The sequence below is a fragment of the Zonotrichia leucophrys genome, chromosome 3, assembly GCF_028769735.1.
Source record: "Zonotrichia leucophrys gambelii isolate GWCS_2022_RI chromosome 3, RI_Zleu_2.0, whole genome shotgun sequence".
Lineage (NCBI taxonomy): Eukaryota > Metazoa > Chordata > Aves > Passeriformes > Passerellidae > Zonotrichia > Zonotrichia leucophrys.
Window position 1 is genome coordinate 1,819,591 of NC_088172.1, and position 25,065 is coordinate 1,844,655.

The 25,065-nt window shown below is 34.9% G+C and overlaps 1 protein-coding gene across 2 annotated transcripts in view; it reads left to right on the forward strand.

Moving 5' to 3' along the window:
• Window positions 1–25,065, forward strand: part of ASCC3 (activating signal cointegrator 1 complex subunit 3) — a 267,328-nt gene that overhangs the window by 196,856 nt on the left and 45,407 nt on the right. For both annotated transcript variants that reach the window (XM_064707226.1, XM_064707227.1), the window contains exons 30-34: window positions 1,027–1,169; window positions 10,728–10,865; window positions 10,970–11,090; window positions 14,506–14,638; window positions 17,254–17,379. In XM_064707226.1, coding sequence (XP_064563296.1) covers window positions 1,027–1,169; window positions 10,728–10,865; window positions 10,970–11,090; window positions 14,506–14,638; window positions 17,254–17,379 — 661 coding nt within the window. The remainder of the gene's footprint in view (window positions 1–1,026; window positions 1,170–10,727; window positions 10,866–10,969; window positions 11,091–14,505; window positions 14,639–17,253; window positions 17,380–25,065) is intronic.

Consider the following 25,065-nt stretch of genomic DNA (forward strand, 5'->3'; position numbering starts at 1 on the left):
CAGGAGCACATGCTGGGTAATGTTCATGAACTGAGGAATAATATGTGCTGGTGGGCAGTATTAAATAGTGTTCAGAAATTAACAATACATAAATTTAATTGCTTGAATGAGAATTACATGAGAAAACACACAAATGGATTTATAAGTGGTTTAGAGAGAGTATTTGAAATTCTAGGTACACCTGTTTATACTTCTAGTGCTTGTTGATGTTAGAAAATCTGTATAAATATGATTTATTGCATGCTCTGTTCCCAACTTGTTTGACATGATACAGTCAAGGTTATTTTAGCATTTTCATGGCAATACTGAGACCATAAAAATTTCCCTGCAACCTGAAACTTTTCAAAGATGGGCTGAACAAGAAAATGCTATTTTAAAAAATCCTAAAACCTAATTGGTTTCAATATATCATAATTGGTTTAAATATATCGGACTAGTTAGTTGGCACAGAAACCAAGTTCTCTTGTACTGTAATGCCCACTTTCACAGCAGCTATTGAAAAGTCACTTTCTGCTTTTTTTTACCTTTTCTGATATTGGTAGATTGAAGTGATCCTCTGTAGGCTGGCATGAGTTTATGCAGCTGGAGCTCTGGGTCAGGCAGAAAGTAAATTTTAGACCTTCATGGCGCTGAGTCTGAGACAACACACCCCAACAGTGTAGAAAAAACATTAACATACTTTTTAGGCTGAGATTGAGAAATTCATAATCTTGAAGTCTAGGAAGCCTGTCTAGATTTTGTGGTGCTTTGTTGGGTTTTTTTGATAACTGGTTCTCTTAATTAGCTTACAGTGTTCACTAAAGTAGCTGAAGGAAAATTGAAACTCGGCTGCCTGTAGTTTTATGGCCTTTGGTTCAGAGGTGGTGTACTCTCACCTGCCTTGCATCCATCCAGCAGAATAAAGGCTCAGTGGACGTACCTCAATGTCATCTGCAGGGAGGTCTATCAGCTGCCATGGGATTGCAAGGGAAGCTCTCATTTTTGTCATTAAAGTGTCTAATTCTCAAATTCTGTTTTGCTCAACAGCAATTCGGAGTCATTCTCCAGCCAAGCCTGTTCTTATTTTTGTGTCATCCAGACGTCAGACAAGGCTTACTGCCTTAGATCTCATAGCTTTCCTGGCCACAGAGGATGATCCCAAACAGTGGCTGAAGATGGATGAAAGAGAGGTAGAATCATTTTACCTTCCTCATTTGTGCTTTGCTTCTATCTTACTGATGTTTGTTTGAAAAAAAAAAAAAATTCATCTGAAACAAAAGAGTCATTTGAGGGTAGATCTTGAAAGAGTTGTGCATATGCTAAATTTCCCTATGTATTAAAAGTAGTGACAGCATTAAGGCTATAGAAGCGTCTGTGCAAGAGCTGAACTTCAGAACACAAACTCTTTTATCTTTGTTTTTTCCTGCATATCTTATTAATGCTAGTTCCATGGTCCCAGACAACATATATCACATGGTGCAAGTCTTTGATACCAAGATAAGACAAAGACTAAAAGAAAGAGGGCTAGTGCTCTCTAAAGTTTCCAGCTGGACATCTGTGACTTATAGATGTTAAGCTGAAATCTAAACCAAATCTCTTTCGGTGTTTTAAGAGAAAAATCATCCTTCTCATCAGATGCATTAAGTATATGTATTTGCATATATATCTGTGTGAATATATGTACCTATGTACGTACATGCATCCATCTATATTCCTAGATAGATAAATATACTGCAGAACCAATCATTTAGCAATGCTTCAGTCTTGCATATCAATGAAATAAATCAATGATATAAAAAAGTAAAGAAACCTTCTGCCAAGATCTTTTAAATATAAAGATTGCAAAGTCAAACACTTAGATGTTAAACCATGCCAGCAGAAGGATTTATTTCTTACTCTTTCTCAGAAATATAATCTTTAATTGCATTTTGGTTTTTTTTTAATCTTCTTTTGTTTACTGCAAAATGTGAATGATGGCTAAATAATAAACAACCTTTCAATATTCTCCTTTTTCTGTATTCTTCAAACTGTATACCAGATTATATTTAATTCACTCAGTTCAGCACCTGCTCTGAATGCAGTATTATTTATTTTACTCTGCACTAATGGTCCTGATTATAGTATATCATTGCTGCAAAACAGGTTTTTCTGGTCAATACTCAGGTTTACTAGATTTTGGATTTATTGCAAATCTTCTACTAGGAATTTCTGTGATCATTTAGGATCAAAACACAGCAAAATGCAGGAATCATAAATATAAAATCCAAATTGAATACTGTATGGATATGTTTATGTAATATAAATGTAAATATATCATATAAATAGATCATTTATATATAATATAATATTATACAATTATAAATATTATATATCCAAAAGCATAAGTTTCTAGATTATATTATTTGTGTTTGTTTGCTCTTTGCCAAAAAATAAAATGGGATTTCCCAGAGATAAAGCATAACATCATCATCCTTTCTGTTTTGGACAGATTTAAAATAGAAAATGGCCCTCTTGGCTAATAAACCACTATTACTAAAGCACATCTCAACTTGATGGTGCTTTTCTAGCTGTATAGCCTCTATTTAGTGTTTTCTTGAACCTAATAGAAACATTTAATATCCAAGTTGTTATTATTACTTAGTAGAGTACTCTAGTAACTTGTGCTGGTTTACTGCAGTAATCTCACCTAGAATTAGAATATGCACTGTGCAGCTTGCCCTAAATGACTTGCATTATTATGATATTATTATTATATAGTTTCCCCATGTCCTGGGAGCCACTGCTGTTCTGAAAAGAACTGTAACTGAAGCTTCTTCACTTGCTGGAAAAGGGTTTTCTATTAGGAGTCTTTGAATTTCATGTTTCAGAATAAGCCTCTGAAGGTTTCGAAACAGGAGCCAACAAGGACAAGCAGACTTTGCATTTATTAGTTTAATAACATTTGCATATGATTTGTATTTGAATTAATAAGCTGAATGTTTGGAGCATGAGATACCTACCAAGTTACTCAGTTCTGATTACGTAAATGTAAAAGACTGAGGATTAAGTTCTAAGTTGTTATATCTTACCACTATTATGCAGAACACAATTCTGTTTGAAGTACCCACAATTTCAAGTGGACATTTCTTTGGGCAATTATGGGACTAGTTTGTAGTTTTGTATTTTAAATGAGCATGATTAGCCTGAGTTTCATTTGACATTGAAGCAAAGGACAAAGCTCTAGTAGTGCTACATACATAGTATATATCCTACTCAATTTTTTAATAATAATCTAATAAAAATAAAAACTAACCATAATTTAGGGGGGTTAAATTTAAAAATTTAATCACAAGTAATATTAAAGTCAGAATTAGACAGGAAATAGACAAAATTCTCTCCAGACCACTATAAAATTTTTAAGTTTGAAAAGTAGAACTAGCAAATACTTCATAGCAGGCATTCCATGTCTTAAGCACTTTTCCAAAATTTCAATTTTGGAAATTTTCTCAATTTTGGAAAGTTTGTCAATTCCATATGGGATTAAAATGGACCAGTCAGAAGAATAAATTTTGTTGCCTTTTAAACAACAATTTTTTTTCCTGTCAGTTTTTCATATTTGGAGTTGGGTTTTTTTTTGCTAACCACTATTCCTTTAGGGAGACTTACAGATAAATTACTTTATTTTCAAAATATTTGTAATTCTTAACTGTGAAGTATTTTGAGATACAAGAGATTTTTCATGGGTATATAGAAAGTTAGCAAGCTGTATAGCAGACCTTTTTCTTCAGTCAGCCTTATTATACATAATGCATATTACACATAATGTTAATTTTGGCTGGCATAAAATTCCTTTGAGAACTCATTAGTAAGTTTTGTTTAATGGTGTAATTGGGTTTGCTCCATGATGGCTAAAAGTTCATCTGTTTATGTGACCTTCCCAGTAGATTTCTTAAGGCTTCTTGAAATGTTCTAAAACAATGCCATCCATAATGACTTCTAAAGGACTGATGTTGAGGTAGAGACAGATTCTTACAGCCATTAAATACATATTTTCTTTGTTCTTCTTTGTGATGGTATCAGAGAGATTCAGGCCTTGTGGGGAACAGGCTGGAATGCAGCAGAGACCAATACTGACTCTTTGTTAATGTGTTGTTGGCAATACCAGGTCTTTGTTTATCTGCCATCATGTTGGCTTCACTCATCTCCTCTGTAGAGATTCTCTCTGTGGTGGTAAACCAGGCTCTTGTTTGAAGCTTGTGATGAATGATTCTGTTCACAAACTTCCAGGCTGCTTTCCACAGTTCTCTCAGATAGCAGGCAAATCCACTTCCAGCTCCAAATATCAAATTCAGGCAGCCTATCAATCAGTTATATTTCAAATGACATGAACTTGCATGAACCTTCTGGAAAACATATTTGTATGTATAAGTGACATATAGAAACAACCCTTCAACTGTTGCCACCAAAGTAGATAACAGCTTGCCTGGATCAGGGGGGAATCATGCAAGATGTTCTTTCCCTCAAAGGAGTCATTATCTAACAGGTGCAACTGAATTATTGTCAAGAAGGAATTTTGTTATACAGGCATCTACTGAAAAATAGATATCTTATAGGCAGCTTCATTAGGTTTTGGGAATGGTTCTTCCTGGACATTTTCCTTGAATTTCATGTCTGATATGCAGGTTTTGGCTCATACCCATTACAATATTCAGAAAGTTGAAAGGCATTCAGAAAGTTGAGACAGCAATCTTCATAAAACTGGCCAGTACTTAATGAAAATTGTTGTTTCTAGTATTGCTCAGTTTTGCAGTTCTGCTGGGCCTGTTGCTGGATTAAAATAGTTAAATTTGTTTCATAGATTCTGTGCAACTAAGCTTCAGGTTCTGTGTGTGCTTTTTTTGTGAAGAAATGGCTACTCAGAGACCTGATGCATTACATGTACTTTAGTCTTACCAGGGAAGAGCCTCTAGTGATGTTTGAAATACCATACTTACCAGGATTTGTAGCTGATGTTTTAAAGCTTACCCCTACATTTTCCAACTGCACATGCAGACATTCTTCAGGATTTAAGCAACAGTGCCACAGTTCATCCAGAGTTCTTCATTTCTTTCTCTTGTTCTTTGATGCCAACATGCCCTTGGAAAAAGAAAATGTTTTGCTTACCCTTTTTTTGTATAATCATTAGAGGATTTTTAATTATACACTTACAAGCTAAAATTCTAATTTGGACTTGTCAGCCAGGACTGTCATGTTCAAGCTTGTGAGCCATTACTTATCTTGTTAAAAGGGACAATAGCTCAGATTAAGGTTTTGGAGACAGACAGTGCCACCAGTTCCTGATGGTCAGCTTGGGTAACATCAGTTATACTGTTCTGCATTAGGAGCTGACTAAAGAGGAACAAGTCCTTCTCTGTCACAAATTGCATCTACATCTGTGGTGGGAGAAAATGTTGCAATCTTTTTACAACGTAATTTATTAGAATCAAGTTTTCAGTTTATTTATTTTTCTGTAATGTTTTTATAGCCTTTTGTTTTTAACCTAAAACAAAAGTACAAAAGTAGTATTTATGGTTTATTGTTTGAAGTTAGAATGCAGTTCTCACCAGCAGACAAGCAGGGTGTTTTCTTATTTGTTTGGTGGAGTTTCTTTAAAAATTTATTCCCTGTCCAGATACTTGGATTTATTTTTCTTTAATGTTTACAGTGCAAGGAGGGAGAAGAAATGTACCAGTGTACATAGTTTTAACTTCACCCACAATGGTTTTTGCATTCTGCTTTGTGCATCCTTTGGCCATCTGCATCTTGTTAAGACTGTTCTTTATGAAACCTCTAGAAATAGCTAATGTCTTTTAGACAAAGATACCTACAGGAATATTCAATAGCATCCATATCAGGCAATAGTTTGCTTCCACAGAATTCAAGAGCCCTTGAATGAAGGACATTCATTGACTCCAGAAGAATGAATCAGACCAATCCTGATTTTGCTATTTTAGACATGTGACTTTATAAACATGGGTGCAATAATTATGGATTAATATGTGTGTATTTGTGCATTGTGTGGAAATACACATAGCTGTATGTGTGAAAGGGAATTAAATTTTACCAATAGTCAGTTTGCATTGTTAATAAAAACAAACAAAGAAAAAACCCAAAACCAACAAAAAAAATCCTAAAATTTCTTGGAAAGACAAAAGATGGCTTTTCCTTCTCTGACCTTTAAATCAAACAACCTATTATCTCCATGTTAATGTTTTGAGGTAATGTTTTGCTATAAAACAGGAATAGAAGAATCTGGTCTGTGTCATGAACAGGTATATTGCTGTCATTTAAATGTGTCTTTTAGTGTTTAATGTTTTATTATATTATTGTTCTTTAATCTATTATTATATATTATTAAATATTATTTAATTATATATCTCAACTGTTTAAAACACATTTTAAAAGGTTCCTTGAATATTATTTGAGTTTTTTTAGGCAGCTTGTTCTGTGTGGGATAGCTCTGTAGTATAAGCCAATTCTTCATCAAAAATAATTTTGTGAGATTTTTTTTTCCTGCCTTTAAAGATCAGGAGGGTACCCAAGAATGATTTCTAAGTGTTTCAGTCATTCTAGAAGTTCAACTTCCTTCTACAAGATGTTGGTTTTATGACACAAAAGTGTGTCATAAAAATTAACATTTAGTTATAACACGGAGATGTTTTTATTTCACTTAACATCTGTAGCAGATGTGAAATATGTAATTATTTTTGTAAAAGACTTCATAACTTTCACGATTCCTTTGTTTGGCAGATCTTTCTTCTATTGGGCATTTCAGACAATTGATAAGCATTATTCAGTGGCATATGGTCTGAGTCTGACGTGCTTTGAAAAGAGTAGAGAGTACTAATAATGAGGATTCTGTGAAAATGGGAAAACCAGCACAACAGATATGCTTTGAGAAAGTATGGGGTTTTAGCATCTTGAAACAATATATCACACTCAAAGGGACAGAATTGGGCTGCACAATCTGTTAGCTCATTCTTGTCCAATCTGGTCTCCTCCTTTCTTTTGGAGCCAGCATTGTCATCAACTTGCTGAATTATACTCTGACTGGAATGTATTTCAGGCACAGGGTAATGTATCTGCTTAAATGGAATCCTATCTTTCTACAAAAGCTTTTTAAGTATAATAAATTTAAAATATAAAAAAAAAAGTTCTATTAGCTTAAAGTAAATGGTTCAACAGTTTACATATGTGCAGGAACAAAGAAAATGACTACTTAGTAGTTTTACAAAAATCTGGTTTGTTTAGAAATTAGAATAGAAAATGTAGAAATAAAGTTTATTTGAAAATATTTTGCAGTGCTACCAGGTTCCTAAATTGGTTTTCAGGAGATATTTTAATTTGTTCATAAAAAAAAAAAAAAAAAAAAAAAAGCTATGTAAGATAACCAAACCTTTCAGCCTGTGCCTGATCCTGGTTGTGTATGAGTCCAGGGAAAAATCACTTCCTGGCATTAGGTTCCCTGCATTGGTGTTGTACAGGGCTTTTTTTAATGCCAGTACAATTTGTATTTCCTTATATTATTTAAATTTTTTTTCTGTTCTTAAGATAACATAGATTTCATTTATCCTTCTGTGAGTAAAACTACATGACAGTTGTTTTCAGAAAGAAAAATAGTAATTGAGTCATAACAATTCAGAAATGTTGGATTTGCTTTATAGTCAGTGCTGTGTCTGTTTCTGGTTAATGAACCTATTAATTGTGCCATTATTTCTTAATAGAAATTTATAATATTCTTGCACTACACTGACATAAGGGAGTTACATTTTTAAATAAATTGACATGAGAATTTTAAGCCTTGGATTGTGCCTATGGGTAAAACAGTTACGTTTATTACAGTGATTTATGTGAAAGTAAGGGGTCAGCTAAAAATGACTAGGATTCCCTGCTGCTAAAATGACAGGAGAGCAGTGCATGTGCCAGTGCTCCTGCTAAGGGTTCTTTAGTTTTCCTGTGGTAAATTACACTGCTTTGCAGGTATGACTAACAGCACCGCAGGCCACCGCTGTAATACGAGTCAGAGGGGAAAAGAAATAACCACCACTGATTGCAAAAGCAAGAAGAACATCTTTGAATAAATTGCCAGCAGTGAGAATTTAGGATGTTTTGTGCTGGCAACTCTATGGCAGAAAGGTTTAGCTCAGGTTGTGTACTGGAAATAGCTCCCGGTGTAAAACCGCGTGTGCTGAAGGAACAGTCTAATCACTATAGACTAAGCCAAATCAGCTGATTTGATCCCTGTACTGTTCTAGAGGAAAAGGGTGTTTAGATTCATTATTTTCCCAATATCACATTCTTTTGATGTGAATAATGAAATTAATGTCTTTGAAATTTGCTCGTTCCCTTACATTAAAGACATAACTATCATAAGGTGCTGATTCGTGGTGGGGAGAAGAAAAATTAATTCAGCCATGTAGTATCTTTTGTCAATTCTTTAATGCAGAAACTGACTAAAATCTAAATGCATTTTCTTTTTGTTTTTCACATATTTATCAATTTTTTTTCTATTTTTTTATCCTAATTTCCTGTTCAATGTATACATATAGTTATTATTTCTTAAAGTGTGTACATAGGCAAAAGGAGCCTATGCAGTACTAGTACCAATTAATAAACCTGCAGTAAAAAAATCATTAATAGGTTTGATAATATTTTTAGTATTGCATATTGATGGTCATAATTGTAGAGAAAACAGTATGTGTGTTCCCATTTACCCAGATATTTTTTAGTCTTAAAGAAAAACTCTCTAAGATGGGTCATAATTCATGTTGTCTACACTGAAGTCACATGTCTACATGTTGACTAGAGAAATCAAAGGTTTGGTGATTGTATCTAGATAGATAAACTTTATCCTTTAACATATCCTCCTTTCATTCATCTCTTTATTCTCTTCAACTTATCTACCCTGCTTTGTGCTTCCCTTTCCTAAATGGTCTTATCCCCTCCTCACTTCTCAATTCATTGGGCTTTTTTCTTTCTGCTGCCTTTCTTTTCAGTATTTCATGGACCTTTTCGCTCTTGTAAGCACTCTTTTATTTTATATGTGCTAGATCAGTTTATACAACAAACTTTCCACATCTTACAGTACAGGAAACTCTCAGGAACATCCAGGCAACTGCATTGTGAGGGGAATTAAAGTTTAGGAGCTTCTATTGACAGATGAAATTGATTGATTGTCAAAAGTTGAACAATTTCTTGTTTTAATTAGTTTCCCTGTTACTGCCATCAGTTGTGGTTCTGTTAGTCAAGATTACTTCAACAAACAGACTTTTTAAATGCTTTGCAATTTACTCTTCCTGACAAAATTGATTGATTTACAAAATCTTGTTTGTTTGTTTTAAAATCTTCAATATGGGCTGTTATATTCTGTAGATATTTTGGTGCCTTTTAAGGATTCTTTTTCTAATAGCAGCAACATGTTACTTGAGTCTAGAGATGTGAATCATTTTATTTACATTAAGGTCTGAGAATTATAAAACACAGGAAATATTTAGAGAGGTTACAGTCTTGAACATCAGAAGTGAAACACCTCAGAGTCCTGGATAGAAATGAAAATATCACTGTGGTCATGTGATGCTATCGTGTCTCAGTCCTTTGGAGAACTCAGTCTGAGATGAGGCTGAACACTGTGTCCAAATTATTCAGTTATCCTGACTAATTTGTTCTGCACTACTGTTTTTTCTCTAACCTTGGCTATACCTCCCATGACCATGAATGATTCTGCCCTAAGTATGCAATATCATGATGCCACTGCTGGTGGCACCAGGAAACCACTAATAAGAGCATAAATTTTAAAGTTCCTGGCTATAATTATATTAAAATCACATAAAATAATAAATGGCCTTAGAAATAAAACAATACAAATAATTTTGAAGGGCAGAATCACTTAACAAGACAGTTTCATTTGTTTTTACTAAGAGACTTTTCACAGAGGTCATCTACAAAAATAGAAAAGTTTATTATCAAAGTTATGACTTGAAAATGTAGGCAAAAAAGATAATTAAAATTACAGTAGTAAAAAGAATCCCAAGAGTCATCATTGACATCAGATTTGAAATAATTAGTAATAATAATAAAAATAGCTTTTATCTGAATTTCTGAAAGTTTCAAATGAACACACTTAATAATGGATTTTACTGAGTTTGAGTCTATAAGTTACAAACTCACACTCAAAAAAATTTTTGAAATTAATTTGCATTTCAGCCTGTAAATAGAAATCTTTCTATTTTTCATTTTGATTAATAATAACTGCAAAATTATCAAACTGAGGAATAATGTTCAATGTTCTAATGTTCAAAGGCATTAGAGAGAGCCAAATTTATTTTTCATGACTGTTATTATGTTACTGGTTGCAGGGATTTGCTATGTTTTTATACCAGTCCTAACCCCTTTGATACTAGGGATTGCATTAAACAAACACAGAACAGAATGCACAGTATTTGCCAGACCTGTCAAGATATTTTCAGCATTTTCATTTCCTTGTCTGTGTTATTTAGCATGTCAATAAAGTCATGTGCATTTTGTATTCCACCCCCATTGTTAATATAGTATTGTTTTAGACAAATCCAGTCTTTTCAGACACTGAAGAAGGCTCTGATTTCCTGCTTGTATAAACAGCATAAAACAAATTATCATTGCTACAGAAACAAAAAAATAAAGATAAGAAACCAAAAAGTTTAACATTTCTTAGTAATCTGTTTTAAAGCATGCAATTATTATTTCTGTTACAGATGAATGACATTATAGTCACAGTTAGAGATTCGAATCTGAAGCTGACACTTGCTTTTGGAATAGGCATGCACCATGCAGGTCTGCATGAAAGGGACAGGAAAACTGTGGAAGAATTGTTTGTGAACTGCAAAATCCAGGTACACATGTTCTTTTTGAATCCTGCTGTAATGAGTTTTACATGGAATTTTAAAAGTTGGCTTTTTGTTAAATATACCTCATTAATCTTTCTTTTTTGTCTTAGGTTCTTATTGCCACAAGCACATTAGCTTGGGGTGTAAATTTTCCAGCTCATTTAGTAATTGTTAAAGGAACAGAATACTACGATGGAAAAACAAGGCGTTACGTGGATTATCCCATTACAGGTACTCACATAAATTATGGAAATGTTCAAATCCTAAAATGTATTTCAAGCATATGCAAATTACCTCAATTATTTAGTAACTGAATTTGGATAAAGACTAAGAGAATGAGGTAAGGGTTTTTTTCTTTGTTTAATGCAAGTTGTAAGAGAACTCTTAAGATTTTCTGCTGTAAGGAAAGTGTTTCTGTTTCGCGAATCTTTTTTCATGCTAAACTCCTTTAATGTGTATCACCCAAAATAGACATTAAAAAATTAAAGGGACAGTATAAAGCCTCGTGTCTAGGCTTTATATCTAGTTAGCTAGGTAATTGTATAAAAGGAACTTTTCAAGACTTGAGGTTTTTTCATTTCTTAAACCTTTTCTAAATAGAAACAAATCTTTAGCAGTAAACGTAGCCATGGTTTGAAATGCATCAGTTGAGTCACACACGTATGAGAAAATAAAATGTATATATAGTCACTTGGTAGTAAATGAAAAACCTTAAATGGCCTGGTATCTTAAGTGATCTAAGGGATACTTCAGAAATAAGCAGCTAAATTAAATATTTTAATTTCTGGCTTGATACAGACTTTTGTTGCTTTCTGGCTCCAGTAATCTCCAGTTTTCATAAACCGTTCTGCAGTGTTTTCAACAAGCTGAAGAAAGTAAACCATGGAAGAACTTTTATTTAGAGTTCAGACAGGGAGAATATTTGTCTGGATGGTACTAAGTTTGAAGAATGAGGACAAGCTAAATTTATTCCAGGTTTCCTGTTCTGTTTTCCTTTTCTCTTTTCTGAAGAGAAAGTTTATTATTAAATGCTCCTATTCTACGCTAGCGATGTGTACACCTAAGGACAATCTAAATGGTATTTGTTAGGTAAATACAGAGCTTGCATCTTTTTAGCTATGCGCTGTCTTTTCACTGAGAGAACTTTAGTAACATAAAAAAAGCTCAAACTGAAAATACTACAGGGGTTACTTCTTCAAGTAACCCATCATAGAGCTTAATTTAGTGGTTAGTGCTCTGCAGGAAACTTGGGATCAATTTCCAGACCAAATTCTCTTTTTCAAAGGTTCTGGTCTGACCTGGGATCTCAGCCATGCACACTTGTATTTTGTGACAGCCCTTGGCTGATGTAAACTCACTGAGAGCAGAGTGTGCAGCGAGGTCGCGTCGCGCTCGTTCATTGCGGAATGGGGAAAAGCGGCAAGGGAAGAAATCAAGGGAAGCTTTAAATTTTGTGTTGAATCCGTGGCACTGTCAGAAATCAGTGATAGAGAAAATAATCTATTTAGAAGAAATCAGAGACTCAATAAACGGTGCAGACTTACTGTGCTGTTGTAGGAATCTGTTGTACAAGTTCACACAAAGGCTTCAGGGAATGCTGATACTTTCACTCTTTATTAGCATTTTTAATTCAGGTTACTTCAACACTGGGTGTTGTTCAATTCCTAATCTTCAGTAGGACTTAGGGCAGGGGAGGGGGTGGATGGAATACCACCATCTGTGATGGAAGCATTCAGATTTTGTTGTCTGCGCTGCAACAGAAAATGCAGATTCCTTATTTTATGAAGAAACATGTGGTGTGGTTTGCCTAAAGCATTTTTATTTTTAGCTTTCTAGAGAGTATTTATGCATCTGGAACTTCCGTGGACAGGTAGTACAGTTTTGCTGCAGCAATAAAATGAAAATGTAATTAATTTCTTTCTGAAATACTTCCAAAAGTTTCACAGTACTGTCTTTAATGCTGCCCTCAAGTTATGCCTTCAATGTTCCATCATGATATTACTTGGCTTCTCCCTACTAAAGTTACCTTTCTGTGTCAGGAATGCATTTGGCTCCAAGAAAACAGCTGAGGGCAGAATGAATCATTCTGGAGTGTACAGCAATTTCAAAACAAGCAAGAATGCTTCTTTGAGTGAAGTCAGAGGTTTTGGGGAGGACTTTTTCTCAGTTAACAGTCATTTATTTAGTCAGCCACTTGGATCATATTTAATATTTCAGGACTTTAGTCCAGTGGTTAAAAGCAGCCAAGCAACATATAGTCAGTAAAGAAAATATTGAGTTTGGATAATTACATAGTGGATGTTGGCAAAAAAAATTTCCTGACACTTTTTGGTAAGTCCATTTCCTATATGGTATTATGCACAATTTAATTCACCACACAGAATAGCAAGAGGTTGTTCCATCACCCTCATGTGCACACACCTATTCAGAAGCAGCAGATTTAAACTAGTTTCATTTTACGTCTTAATGTCACTCCTAAGCTAACAAAAGGAATAAACTGATAAAAAACATTGCTTTCTCTACACGAGTCAGTACACAAGTGAAAGTGTGTTACTAAAAACTCACAATTGGGCTGTCTGTTTCTCCTGTTATGGTCAGTTGATGTAGCCCATTCTTTACTTTCTGGATTTTCCTTCCTCAACAGCTTCCTGATTATTAACTCAAATAAATCACTTCAAAATGCCAGGTGCTGCAAGCCACATACTGGGCAGGTGTAATAGAGCTCATACAAAATACACAAAACATTAAAACGTGTAAAATAAAGATCTAAAACTTATGTATTGCTTTTCATTGTTTCTTCTAAGTTAAATAGCCATTTCAGGTACCAGAAGGATTCAGAGCCATGGTGAATGAGGCACAAATCTACCTGTGCAGATGCATTTCTCAAATGAAGAGAAAACTAACAAATACATGATAAGCATGCTTATCCTTGGGGGCAGGTAGCAAGTTGGGCATGTTTCGCATAAACTAGTATTTTCAATGTTTACACAAGTCCTTAATTAGTATTTACAAGTAATGGTGTGTAGGTAATATGTCTGAACCAGCTTTTAAATCTGTATATTATGATGTGATGTAAGGGCAACATGCAATATAAAACCATCTCGACTCCAGTGCTAATAACTAATATAACTTGTTTAGGTGGTAAATATAAAATAGTGCTCAGTAATTAGAAATTGCCTATGTCATTTTATCTCCAAAGTAGTCAAAACCTAGGAAATCATATCTAGCAGAAAAGCCTACATGAGGAACTTGTGTAAGTGTGAAGTCAAGTATTTGAAAATTAGGAAATGATAGACAATTGTCATTGTAGCCTTCATGAGTTCTCTTACTCATCATCCTTAATTGCATGTAATAAAATGAGGGATGGATGTGAAGTGGAAGGAGTGTAAAGATAATTTATATTAGATATAATCCTAGATTCCATTGCAATGGGTAATCTTTAAGTATACGAGAAGATTGTCTCTGACAGAAATAAGTTCATCATAACTATCTGAGATGGAAAAGAAACCTACAAGTGTCAAAGCCAATAGGGCATACAAAGCCAAAGTAATGCAAAAAACCTATATTGTACATTATGCAGACCTAAATACATTTCTTTATACATCCAAACAAATATTTGGTTTACATATTATTGTCTCTCTGGCAGATGTGCTTCAGATGATGGGGCGTGCTGGCAGACCACAGTTCGATGACCAAGGAAAAGCTGTCATTCTGGTTCATGATATTAAGAAAGACTTCTACAAAAAATTCCTTTATGAACCTTTCCCAGTGGAATCAAGGTAAAGATAAAGCAATCAGAAAAGCTGATCAAACTATGAGCAGTACTATAAATGAGGGATAGAGGACATGACAACAAAATTCCTGTGCTGGATAAGTCCTAAATACTGGGCTCAAGAGGAAGATAATTCAAAGAAAGAAATTATCCATCTTTATGTAGAAAAATTCTTTCTTCCATGAGTTTTGAAGCACTGCTGAGCTCGTCAGTCCATTCCCATATCATACCACAAGTGCCTGTCCATTTAGGGGTGTTGTCTCAGACATGTGAAAGCACAAAGTGTTTTTCAAATGCAGTGTTTAGGACAACTATCCATGATCCTCAAAATCCTCTTCAAAATTCTGTGGCAAGTTACTAGTAGAAAAAAAAGGTGAGTTTATAGCACTTTTTAACCTAGAATATTTTATCATTATAGATACCCCATTCTTAAAAATCTCAAAAGTTCTAAAAGTTCAAAGTTCAAGTTTACATGGTGTAAACTCTTACTAATACAGTTTTAACATCTTTCATTATAAACTTGCAAGATTTTGGTGAGAAGTGTAGAAACAGCACCTTTTTGTCGTTTTTGTAGCCTCTTGAAACCTAGCTGATGCAAAGTTTGCTGTCCAGCATAATCTAATTTGTGCCTTGATTTTGATATCTTAACTTAGTTGTTCAATGAGAAGCTAAACTGGTTACATTGGTCTCCTGTAGAGGAATGTTTCATGGAGCAATGCTCAGAGATCTAATAAAGCATGAACATTACTGGAAGCTTTTCTCAGTGGCAAAGAATTCACAGTATTGTTCTCCTAAGGAAAATTTATCCCTCAACATAAGTGATAATGGGACCTCTATCTGGTCCCATTATCTGGAGTTTCTGCTCAGGAAACTTGTTGGAGTTTGAGAGTGCAGTCCACCTTTGAACTGTAGTTGAAATGGGCTGGTGTATTTGGAACTTAATTTCTGTGGTGCACAGACAGACATGCAATTTTTGCAAACTAAGAATGTGGAAACATACACTTCATTTCCCTAGGAAACCACACATTTTTTAACATAGAAGTTGCACTTAGCACATAAGTCTAGGAGTTGAACTTCTTCAAAATAATAGCTAATGAGTGAAAAGAGTGGTGTGATTAAAATGTTGATGATCTATCCAGACTGCATGGCATTTGCATAAACTAAAAAATATCTCTCATCCTTGGGATGTGGTGTTTCTAAAGAAAACATGTCTTCCTTATAACAATAGTAATCACACCTTTGTTCATAGTTGTTCATTTGGAAGACTATAAATACTCTAAATTACTAATAACTCCATTTTTGTTTTTGTATTTACTTTGTAATTCTGATATATTCCATCTTTCATTATAAAAAAAGAATATTTGATAAATTTTCATATGAAGAGTCACATGTTAATAACAATCTTGTTAAGTTCTCTGTATATTGTAAACCACATAACCTAGGTTTGTCTTGGCCTCTTTAATGATCAAGTATTTCATATCTTTAAAGGGATACTTGTTGGGATTTTTGGGGGATTTTTAGTTTTGGAATGCTTTCCCATCTGTTTTACCAAAGAGCAGATTTATTAGCTTTGTGTAGTATTTCCAATTTGTAAAAGTAAACTTCATAGTTTTTTAATTAACATTTTTTCTAAAAGCCATTGTTTACATATTTAGTTGTAAGACTTGATCACTGAACTCATAACAGTCCTTGTGCTCTCCCTGATTATGGGCTGAAATTAGAAACAAAAGAAAATCCAGAAATCCATTTCTGTGGAATAGCAGTTGAATCATCTGTCCAGCTTCTGTTGGACAATCTGTGCAGAATGCCTGCAGTTCTGACCCTTAGAAGCATGCAGTCGCCAGTACAGAGCAGTAAAACAGCTCCTCATGCCAGATTATTCTTTACTTTTAGCAACAGGAAAAGAACACTGGGAGAAGAAAAAGGATATAATACAAGAAAAATTAAGTTGAACCTTAAGGATATTTGCTGTTCTCTGATTGAACTCTAGCCAGGCATGATCTCATTAGATACTCTAATGGAGGTCTTTGTTCTGTTTAATGACTGACTATTTTATTTTTTAAGAATCATTTTAACCTGCTTTTTTTTATTCGGTTTCTGGGTAAAAGTAGCTGCTCTTTTCTTTTTTTTTTTTATTTTGGTTTTTTTTCTTTTTTGGATGAAGATGAGGCAAAATCCAGGGGAAGCAGTTTTGATGTAATTTTAATAGCCCTGAAGTATTTGTCAAGTATTAGCTAAGCTATTGCCACTGTTTCATTTCCTGTTTGTCTTTCCATATGATTCTCTATTGGATTAAATCAGCATGATCATATGGCCAACATACAATATTCAGAAGTTACCACTGAGTAGCTCCATCTGAATATGTTCCATGAATGATTTAAACTTGTGCATTCTTGGTCCAATCAAAAAATAATTTGAGCCTCATTCCACTATCATGTAAAGAAGATGACTGACCTTGCAATTACATTCCTCCTTCTTCCCCTCTTCCCTTTTACTGGAAGATAAATATATAATATTTTCAGATTAAAAGTAATAAACCTTTTAATGGGCAACTCTACAAAATATATTACCTGTCTTTGTGATTGTAAAGTCAGCTAAATCCTTTTGTTTCCTGTTCTTCAGCTTGTTAGAGGTGCTGGCTGACCACTTGAATGCTGAGATTGCTGCTGGAACTATTACATCTAAGCAGGATGCAATGGATTACATCACCTGGACTTACTTCTTCCGTCGACTTATAATGAACCCAACGTGAGTGCACAATATAAAGGCAATTTCATCTCAAGGTAACTTGAGGTTAGAGTTGATCCAAAGGTGATCTGTCTGCTGTTGGATCCTAGCAATACTTAACAGTCTCCAGTGCAGGAGCGTTGCTGGCCCACATGTGGATTAAAACTTGTGAGCACATATTTTTTATAAATTTTACTCTAAATATAAATGCATTTTTTGGCAGATAACTTTACAACTTAGTTACAGCAATAAAATAACCTTATTGAGAGGGCTACATCAGGATCCCTAAAATAAAATTCCAGATTATCACATTCCTTCAGATATTATATTTATAATGCAATGCCTTTTTTTTAGCTACCACATTGATATGTTCTGCTCAGTTTTCTTTAGAAAATTTATTAAGACTTGGACTTTCCTAATAAATGAGAGAATAACTATCAGCTGTTTCTCTGTGATAACGTTTGCTTTCATTAGGGTACCCTGGTGAAACCATGTGTGCAATATTTTCAGTGATTGCTATCATCCTGCCTAGCTCCAGCTGGTATGCAGATCATTCTGAGCTGTTCCACCAGTATAGCCCGCCTTTGCCACAAGGCTGTTTTGGGTAAATGGTGTGTTACCTGTCATGTGATCATTCACCCACTAAAATAATGTGGCAAATAAAGAATTAACCGTTTAGATCATGAAATATTTCTAGATGTACTCCAGTGTGTTGTGCTTCTGCAGTCATGTTAATGTCCATAGCATTTGGCCAGATTTTCTGCCAGGTACTTTATGGGCAAGTGCTGCTGGGACCCTGCAGGTGATAAAATAATTTCCTTTAATCCTTCTTAAGTCTTTTATTAGTTTTTAGTTCTGTATCTAGTCCTATGCTGAGAATCTCCCACAAGACAAACAGGATTTCCATCTAGCCTTTTTGAGAAACAAAAAATGCAGAGCATTAGAACTGTAAACTAAAGAAAGCATTTTAAATTTTGTTACTTCGTAAGTGATACAATGCATACAGTTATGGGAAGGGTATTTCTGAGGGTTAAATTATGATTTTTTTAAAATGTTATATTTTCTACTTTTTTAGTATAAAGAATGAGTACTATTCCTTTAAGATGTCTTGCTCTTAAATTGCTTTGGTAAAGTGCTGTAGTTGATTTGGTTTTGGTAAGCTTTGATCATGTGGTATCTGTGGTAGGTACATTTTTTTAAGACACAGTATGTCGGCCGAAGGTAAGTGTGGAATACAGAAATATTGTTTGATTTAATAGGTAATCTCTTCCCAATATAAAAGATTTCCGCTTTAGTATGAGGTTGGCATGTCGACTGCTAGTCAGTTTTTCTCAGCAGTTTCTTTATTGTTATGGACAGCTAAATCTGAAGTTATCACAATTTCAACTTCAAAGCAAAAATTCTGCTATTCTGAGGTGGGAAGAAAGCTGGGGAGATGGGGGACAAAAAAAAAAGGAGCTTCATAATGAGATGTAGAGTCTTTGTAGGGAGAACCAAGATGAACAGATCTTGACTAGTTATGCCCATAATGGCAGGGTAGGAATGAATAATGAAGTTTCTAATGAAATTGGAGTCTTGCATTGGAACACCACACACACAGGTTGGAACAGTTGACAAGTTGAGCTCTTTATCCACACAGGTGCTCAGCATTCCTTCTGTACTTAGTCATGCAGGGAAAAAAAATACAGATATTATTTACTCTGTCAAACAGTTTGTCAAATAATTTCTAGATGCCAAGCACAAATGTAATGAATGTGCATGAATTCCATTCTTTGACATGATTACAGTCTTAAGTTTCATCCAAAGTTACTAAACTTAGTTAGAAGTTTTCCTGGACCTGCTATCTGTGATATTTTCAGACCTTCTGAAAACCAAGCAAGCAATTCAAGCGTGGTCAGTGTTTGAATGAGATACATCCAAGGAAAACTGAAGAGATTTACAAACAGAAGTCAGTAATTCTTGAGATGACTCCGAATAAGTTGCATTATGGTAATGGAGTTTTACTGTGCCATAAAAGAGCATATGAAATGATTGATATTATCAAACAAAAAATGTTTGTGGCTCTTAATAATCCAAAGATTTTAGCATTTGGGTTTTGTTGTGGTTTTATTTTTTTTCAAAAAAATAGGAGCACAATTTCAGGTTTTTGGTCTAGATGGTTATGCAATACTCATTCCTTGTCACTTGACAGAAGTGCTCTTTATTGTGTCCTGCCCCAAATTTTGTTGACTTTCTCTCCACTGTGAAACAAGACCTATTTTCCAGACAGCAGGTGATTTTACCTTAGTGGTGGATAAGTAATTCTCATATGCATGATTAGTAAAATGTCTTGGGATTCATTGGCATAAAAGTCATTGCATGTGATGCTGTAAATCCCCAAAATAATGGGCTTAGATCGTATGCAAAAGATTTATATTCTCATTTATTGCCAGTTTTAGCTACTTGTATATTAAAGCTGCATAAACAAACATAGGATCATCCCATCCTATTCCAATCCTAAATCATAAAATGCCTTACTGAACGCTTGCAATTTGTACTATTGAAGTAATGGTAATCTACCTTTGTGTGGGATAGAGATCCAAGTATCATTTTCCTCTGAGTATCCAGGTTTCTTCTAAACATGAAGTCATCCTGAAAGTTTTCCTGGCAAACTTGAGATAATTTGTTAAACTTCTAATGATAGTTGTTTTAATGGTGTGGAAAATCATTGCATGCTAAAATACTCCTTTTCATCAAACTATTGTAATTTTCTTGTTTGATAAACCCCTGCCTCTCAAGCTCTGTGGAATGGGTTATAACTGTCTGGATAAGAGGTGTAATGGAGTTGTTGCTTTGGGGAAGGACGGTAGCTGAGTGCTAGTTTTTTTCAGATGCATGACAATTAGTCACACTTGTCCTGTTTGGGAGATCACACATGAAACGATTATCAAAGTGTTTCAGTCTCCATATCCAGAGTTTCTTCCCTGTTCTTCCCTTCCCTGAAAACAGTTAATCCTAAGTGCAGAGCTTTTCACAGTTTCTGTACTACTCCAGCCAAGGAGTGCAACATGCACTCTGTGGGATCTCAGCACCTCAGGACTGAGGTGCCGAGCCACCGAGACCACCCTTGGGGGGCTCGGGAGTCCTGGAATGTTCCAGAAGTGTCTGGTGGCTGGACTTTGATCCTACACAGGAGACGACACCTGTATGAGGATAGGAGGGTTTCACCGGGGTGAATGGTGAAGGGATTGGTTAATTAGAGGGTGAGACACAGGGTTTAGGATTTCTGTACAGGGGGGTTTAGAGAAGTAAGATGGAGGAATTGGGGCGTGTCCTGTCCTTCTTCTTCTTCTTCTTCTCCTCCATCTTCTGTGGTGATGGTGGCACTTTGGATTGGTCATTACTAAAGTGCACCGGACAATAAGAATAAATGGATTGGGGAAAAATGATAAATATTGTACACGTAACCATGGGTATAAAGATAGGTGACTGTCCGGAGGGCAGACAGTGTGCTCATGGCTGGCTGCTGAGCAGAGCTCTGTCGGGCCAAGAGAAAATCTTTTCAGATAAACAATTAATAAACATAAAAACCGAAAGAAGAACTGAAGCCTCTTCTCGTCCTTTGATACGCGGGCTGCCCCAAGGCCACTCCGGGCCTTTCCAGGCCCTTCAAACAGCCGAAAACCCGACAGCACTCCTTTCCACACGGAGCTGCAGTCACTCTGCTCTTTACTTAGGCAAGGTCATATCACACACATCAGCAAAGGGCTCTTTCTTTGCAAGGGGCCACTTTGACAGGCTCATCCATCTCCATTCCTTGGCTGAAATGCCTTGGTATTTCATTCTTTTACCCTTATAAAAGATTATAATTGTGACTTTCTATAAAAGAATGTCTATGAGAAACATTTTCTGTAAATCAGGTTATGATGTTTTCCAGATACATGTGCAGTGAAAGAGAAATAGAAATTTACAACACATGTAAAGTTAAGCAGAATCAGCTTTCATTTGGAAAGTTAATGTTTAGATATCCTGAGAGCACACATCACATCACTATTAAAATGTGTGTGGCTATTTATGTATTTATATGTGAGAGTGCATCTGTGTACATGTGCACACTCACAAAACCAGTTTCTATGTAAATTCCTTGTGAAAATCCAAAAAAAAGATATTTTATTGTTTCATACTGAGAATTATTATTAAGGGGTTTTTTTCCCTTGATATCAGTTTTGAAAAGTTTTTTGGAGCAAATGAATAATACAGCATAAATTATAGTCTCATACTGATGATGCCCTTATCATACATTTATGTTTTACTTTAAATTTTATTTTCTCATTATGATTAGCTGAGCATGTGAATAAAACATATGAATACAAATTATGGTTGTATGCTGGTCCAGTATATTTTCTGCTATTATGACAGGTAATATCATGGTAGAAGTCAGTCAGAATGAAATACCTATGTATTTTGGAGACATAATCACAGTTATTCAGAATTTTAGGATTAATTTGGAAGTGTGTCAGAAGGGAGATTACTGAAGTTAAGTTATTAAGAGATAAAATGGAAAATTTTTACAGTAGCTAAACTAACAGAAGTTATAATGTGCAAGTATATTGTACTGCAGTTATTACTAATAACCATATTTTCAATTGGTAAACAGATATTTCACAAAGGAGTTTGCCAAAGGACTCTTCCTTTCACAATGACATTTAGACCTATATGCATGTACTGATACATATGCATGGATATATATTTAATAAATGACAGCTATAGGCATTATTATGAAAATAATAGCAAGAGTTTGTTCTTTGCAAATATTAGGGTCACAGTGATGTGAAAAGTACAGGAATGTAGTTCACAGTATAGTTTTACCAAATATTCAGACAAATAAAGGTTTGCTGAATCTGTCAGACAGGGAAGCCCCAGGCTGCTGAATATTTGAGCTGCCTCCTGCTTCCCTGTCTGCTGCAATCTTAGGTGAGAATACAAAGCTGAAGACTCCACATCTTTCCATCCAGAAAGAAAATTCACATCATTTTCTTCCTACTCTTGGGTATGATTTACCTGTAAAAATTATCTGTTGGAATATATGATAGGAAAAAGAAAAATCTTGTCAATATGTGAGCAAATTTGTGTTTGTCTATGACCTGTCATCTCTCACGAATGCATCTTGGGAGATAAACTGTCTTGCAAATAATTAGAAGCACTGATGTGGGGGCAAATACTTTGCTGATATCAGAGAAATTGAACTTGGTTTTGTTCCTTTTAAATGACCACAATGTGCAGTATACTAAAAGCTGATTAGAGGTAGCAATGTATCTGTTTCTCCCACCTGGCATACTCAAAGATATGGATACAGGAAAACATGATAGAGGTAAAATACAGGGTGGCATTACTGTCTGCAGCATGTGTGCACTCTGCAATGCCTTTTTGCAGGCCAGTCACGGACTCCAGAGTCAGTCAGTAATGCCTTAACAACAGAAGTGAGTTGGTACTTAAGGTCATATCTCTCTCTGGCTATGAAGATTCATCAGTTGTGCCATATACTCTGTACCATTTCCATGGTGCTGTTTGGAGATGGCAGCTGCTGGAGCTGATGAAAGTAAATATAAATGATGACTGCAGTAAAGGGACCTGGATTGCTGTCTGTGCTCCCCCATACTTGTTAATAACAAAATTTTGCTTTCAGGACTGTAAAATCTCAGAAAGCACACCTTCTTGCTATCCAGTGTATGCTGTGGATTTGCTGTTTTGTGCATTTGTTCATTGCATTTGACCTACTGACTAGCAAGGTTCTTCTTTAATATTTTTTGGCTGACTCTTGTCACCGATTTTCATTATGTGTGTCACTATTACCACCGTATAATCTGAACATAAAAAACATGGGGCTGTAACAAATGACTCCACAGCATTGACAGTTATAGCAGGACCATTTCAAGGCTGATGAAAAATTTCCCAGAGAGATATCAGGTCAGGTTTACATAAGCTAAACAGGAAATGATTGCCACCATTCACATTAAATCCTAAATGTTTTGTGTAACTTCATCTACATTTTATGTTCCTGCACGTCTCTCTGTCTCTCTCAGCTGATGAAATTCCACACTTCTTAGATTAGAGAAATAAGTTCATGTTTCACAGTTTGTTGTTCTTGCTAAGCTCTACAAGGTTTTGAGATTTAAAATATGTTATTTAATAGACAATAAAAAGTTCCTTCAGCTTTTGATTGTTTAAATTTTACATACTTTGTAAATTTTTATGATACCTAGGGGTTTGTTACTGCTTTTTCCCCATGGACTACTAATGGAAGTTAGCCTGTCTAGCCCATGTGCTAGATGCTGTTAGGATAAAACTGCCTTTGACTTTCACACCTCTCAGGGGACGAGTAATTGTTGTGTTCAAACAGCCTGTAATTGTGATCCCGCTGGCTTTCTCAGTACGCTTCTGGCTATTAGAATCATTAAACAACTCAGCACCTGTTAACAGCATTGTAAATATTCAACCCTGCTTGTGTGCAGGTTGAGTCCAATATAGGAGAAGGCTTACAGAGCCCAGCCTCATAAATTAGAGCTTCTGACAAGTCAATTATTGTGAAACTGGGCTTCACTGTGAAATAAATGAAATGGTGTGCTGATAAAAAGGTAGGCTGTCTGTTTATAGCAAAGGGGAACTAATGACTAGATGATTCAATGCAGTGGGCATGAAACTGCATTGTTTTTATTCTTTATCTGTAATTAAATAGTTAGGCAATATTGCTTCATAGAGGAGCTCACGTATTATGTAGTTTTTATACTTGGAACATACCAACATGCAGAATTCAACTTGCCTTTATTCCTGAGCATTGAAATCTAATGTCATGATACTTCTGTTTTCACTAATAATTTTAACAGTCTTTCAAGATGAATGGCTTTGATTTTTATTAGGGGAAAATGTGCTGAATGACCAAGAAGCTCCTGTGGGTGTGCTCAAAATTATATCTGCCTCATTACAGACCGTAGTTAAAACATACTGGTACCACTTCACTCAAGATTACAAACCATTTAAGATTTTTCTTTACACTGTTTTATTTCCACTAGCCAGCTACATATTCATTCCTTTAACTGCAAGTTACAAAGCAGTACATTTAAAATTCACAAAAAAATTCAAAATATATTATAAATTCCTCTGTGATAACTTCAGTTAACTGCATTGAAATAATGCAAATTAGGCAGAGAATAAGAGCACAAACCTGTTTGAATTGGTGCCTTAAATTACTTTCTCAGGAAAGAATTTCAGTGTAATGCCCATGTTCCTTTTTTTTGTTTTATCAGTATTCATCATGAGTGCCATGGTACTGCAAATAAAGGTGCTGAAATTATATGGTGGAAGTCTGAATACCGTGACAACAAAGTGCCTTAATTACAAGCATTTCAGAAGTATTCTATTCAATTTAGAGAACTAATAATGAATCATTAGTGGTTTAGGAGTATAAAATAGAAATTCTTTTTCACCTCCTTAAACAACTTATTTAGCTAATTTGCTCAATTATTTTCAGAAGGTAAACAAAATTTGACAAAGTAATTCCTGCTAATAACCAGAAAATAAATATGATTGGTGATGTCAGGCAAATAAAATGGGCAGGTAGAAATTTTGACCATTTTGTATTATCCCTGTATCACTTAATTTAAAAGGACACTCATGAAATTCAAGTTGCATCAAAAACACTATTAGAATAATTTTTCAACAAATGAGTTT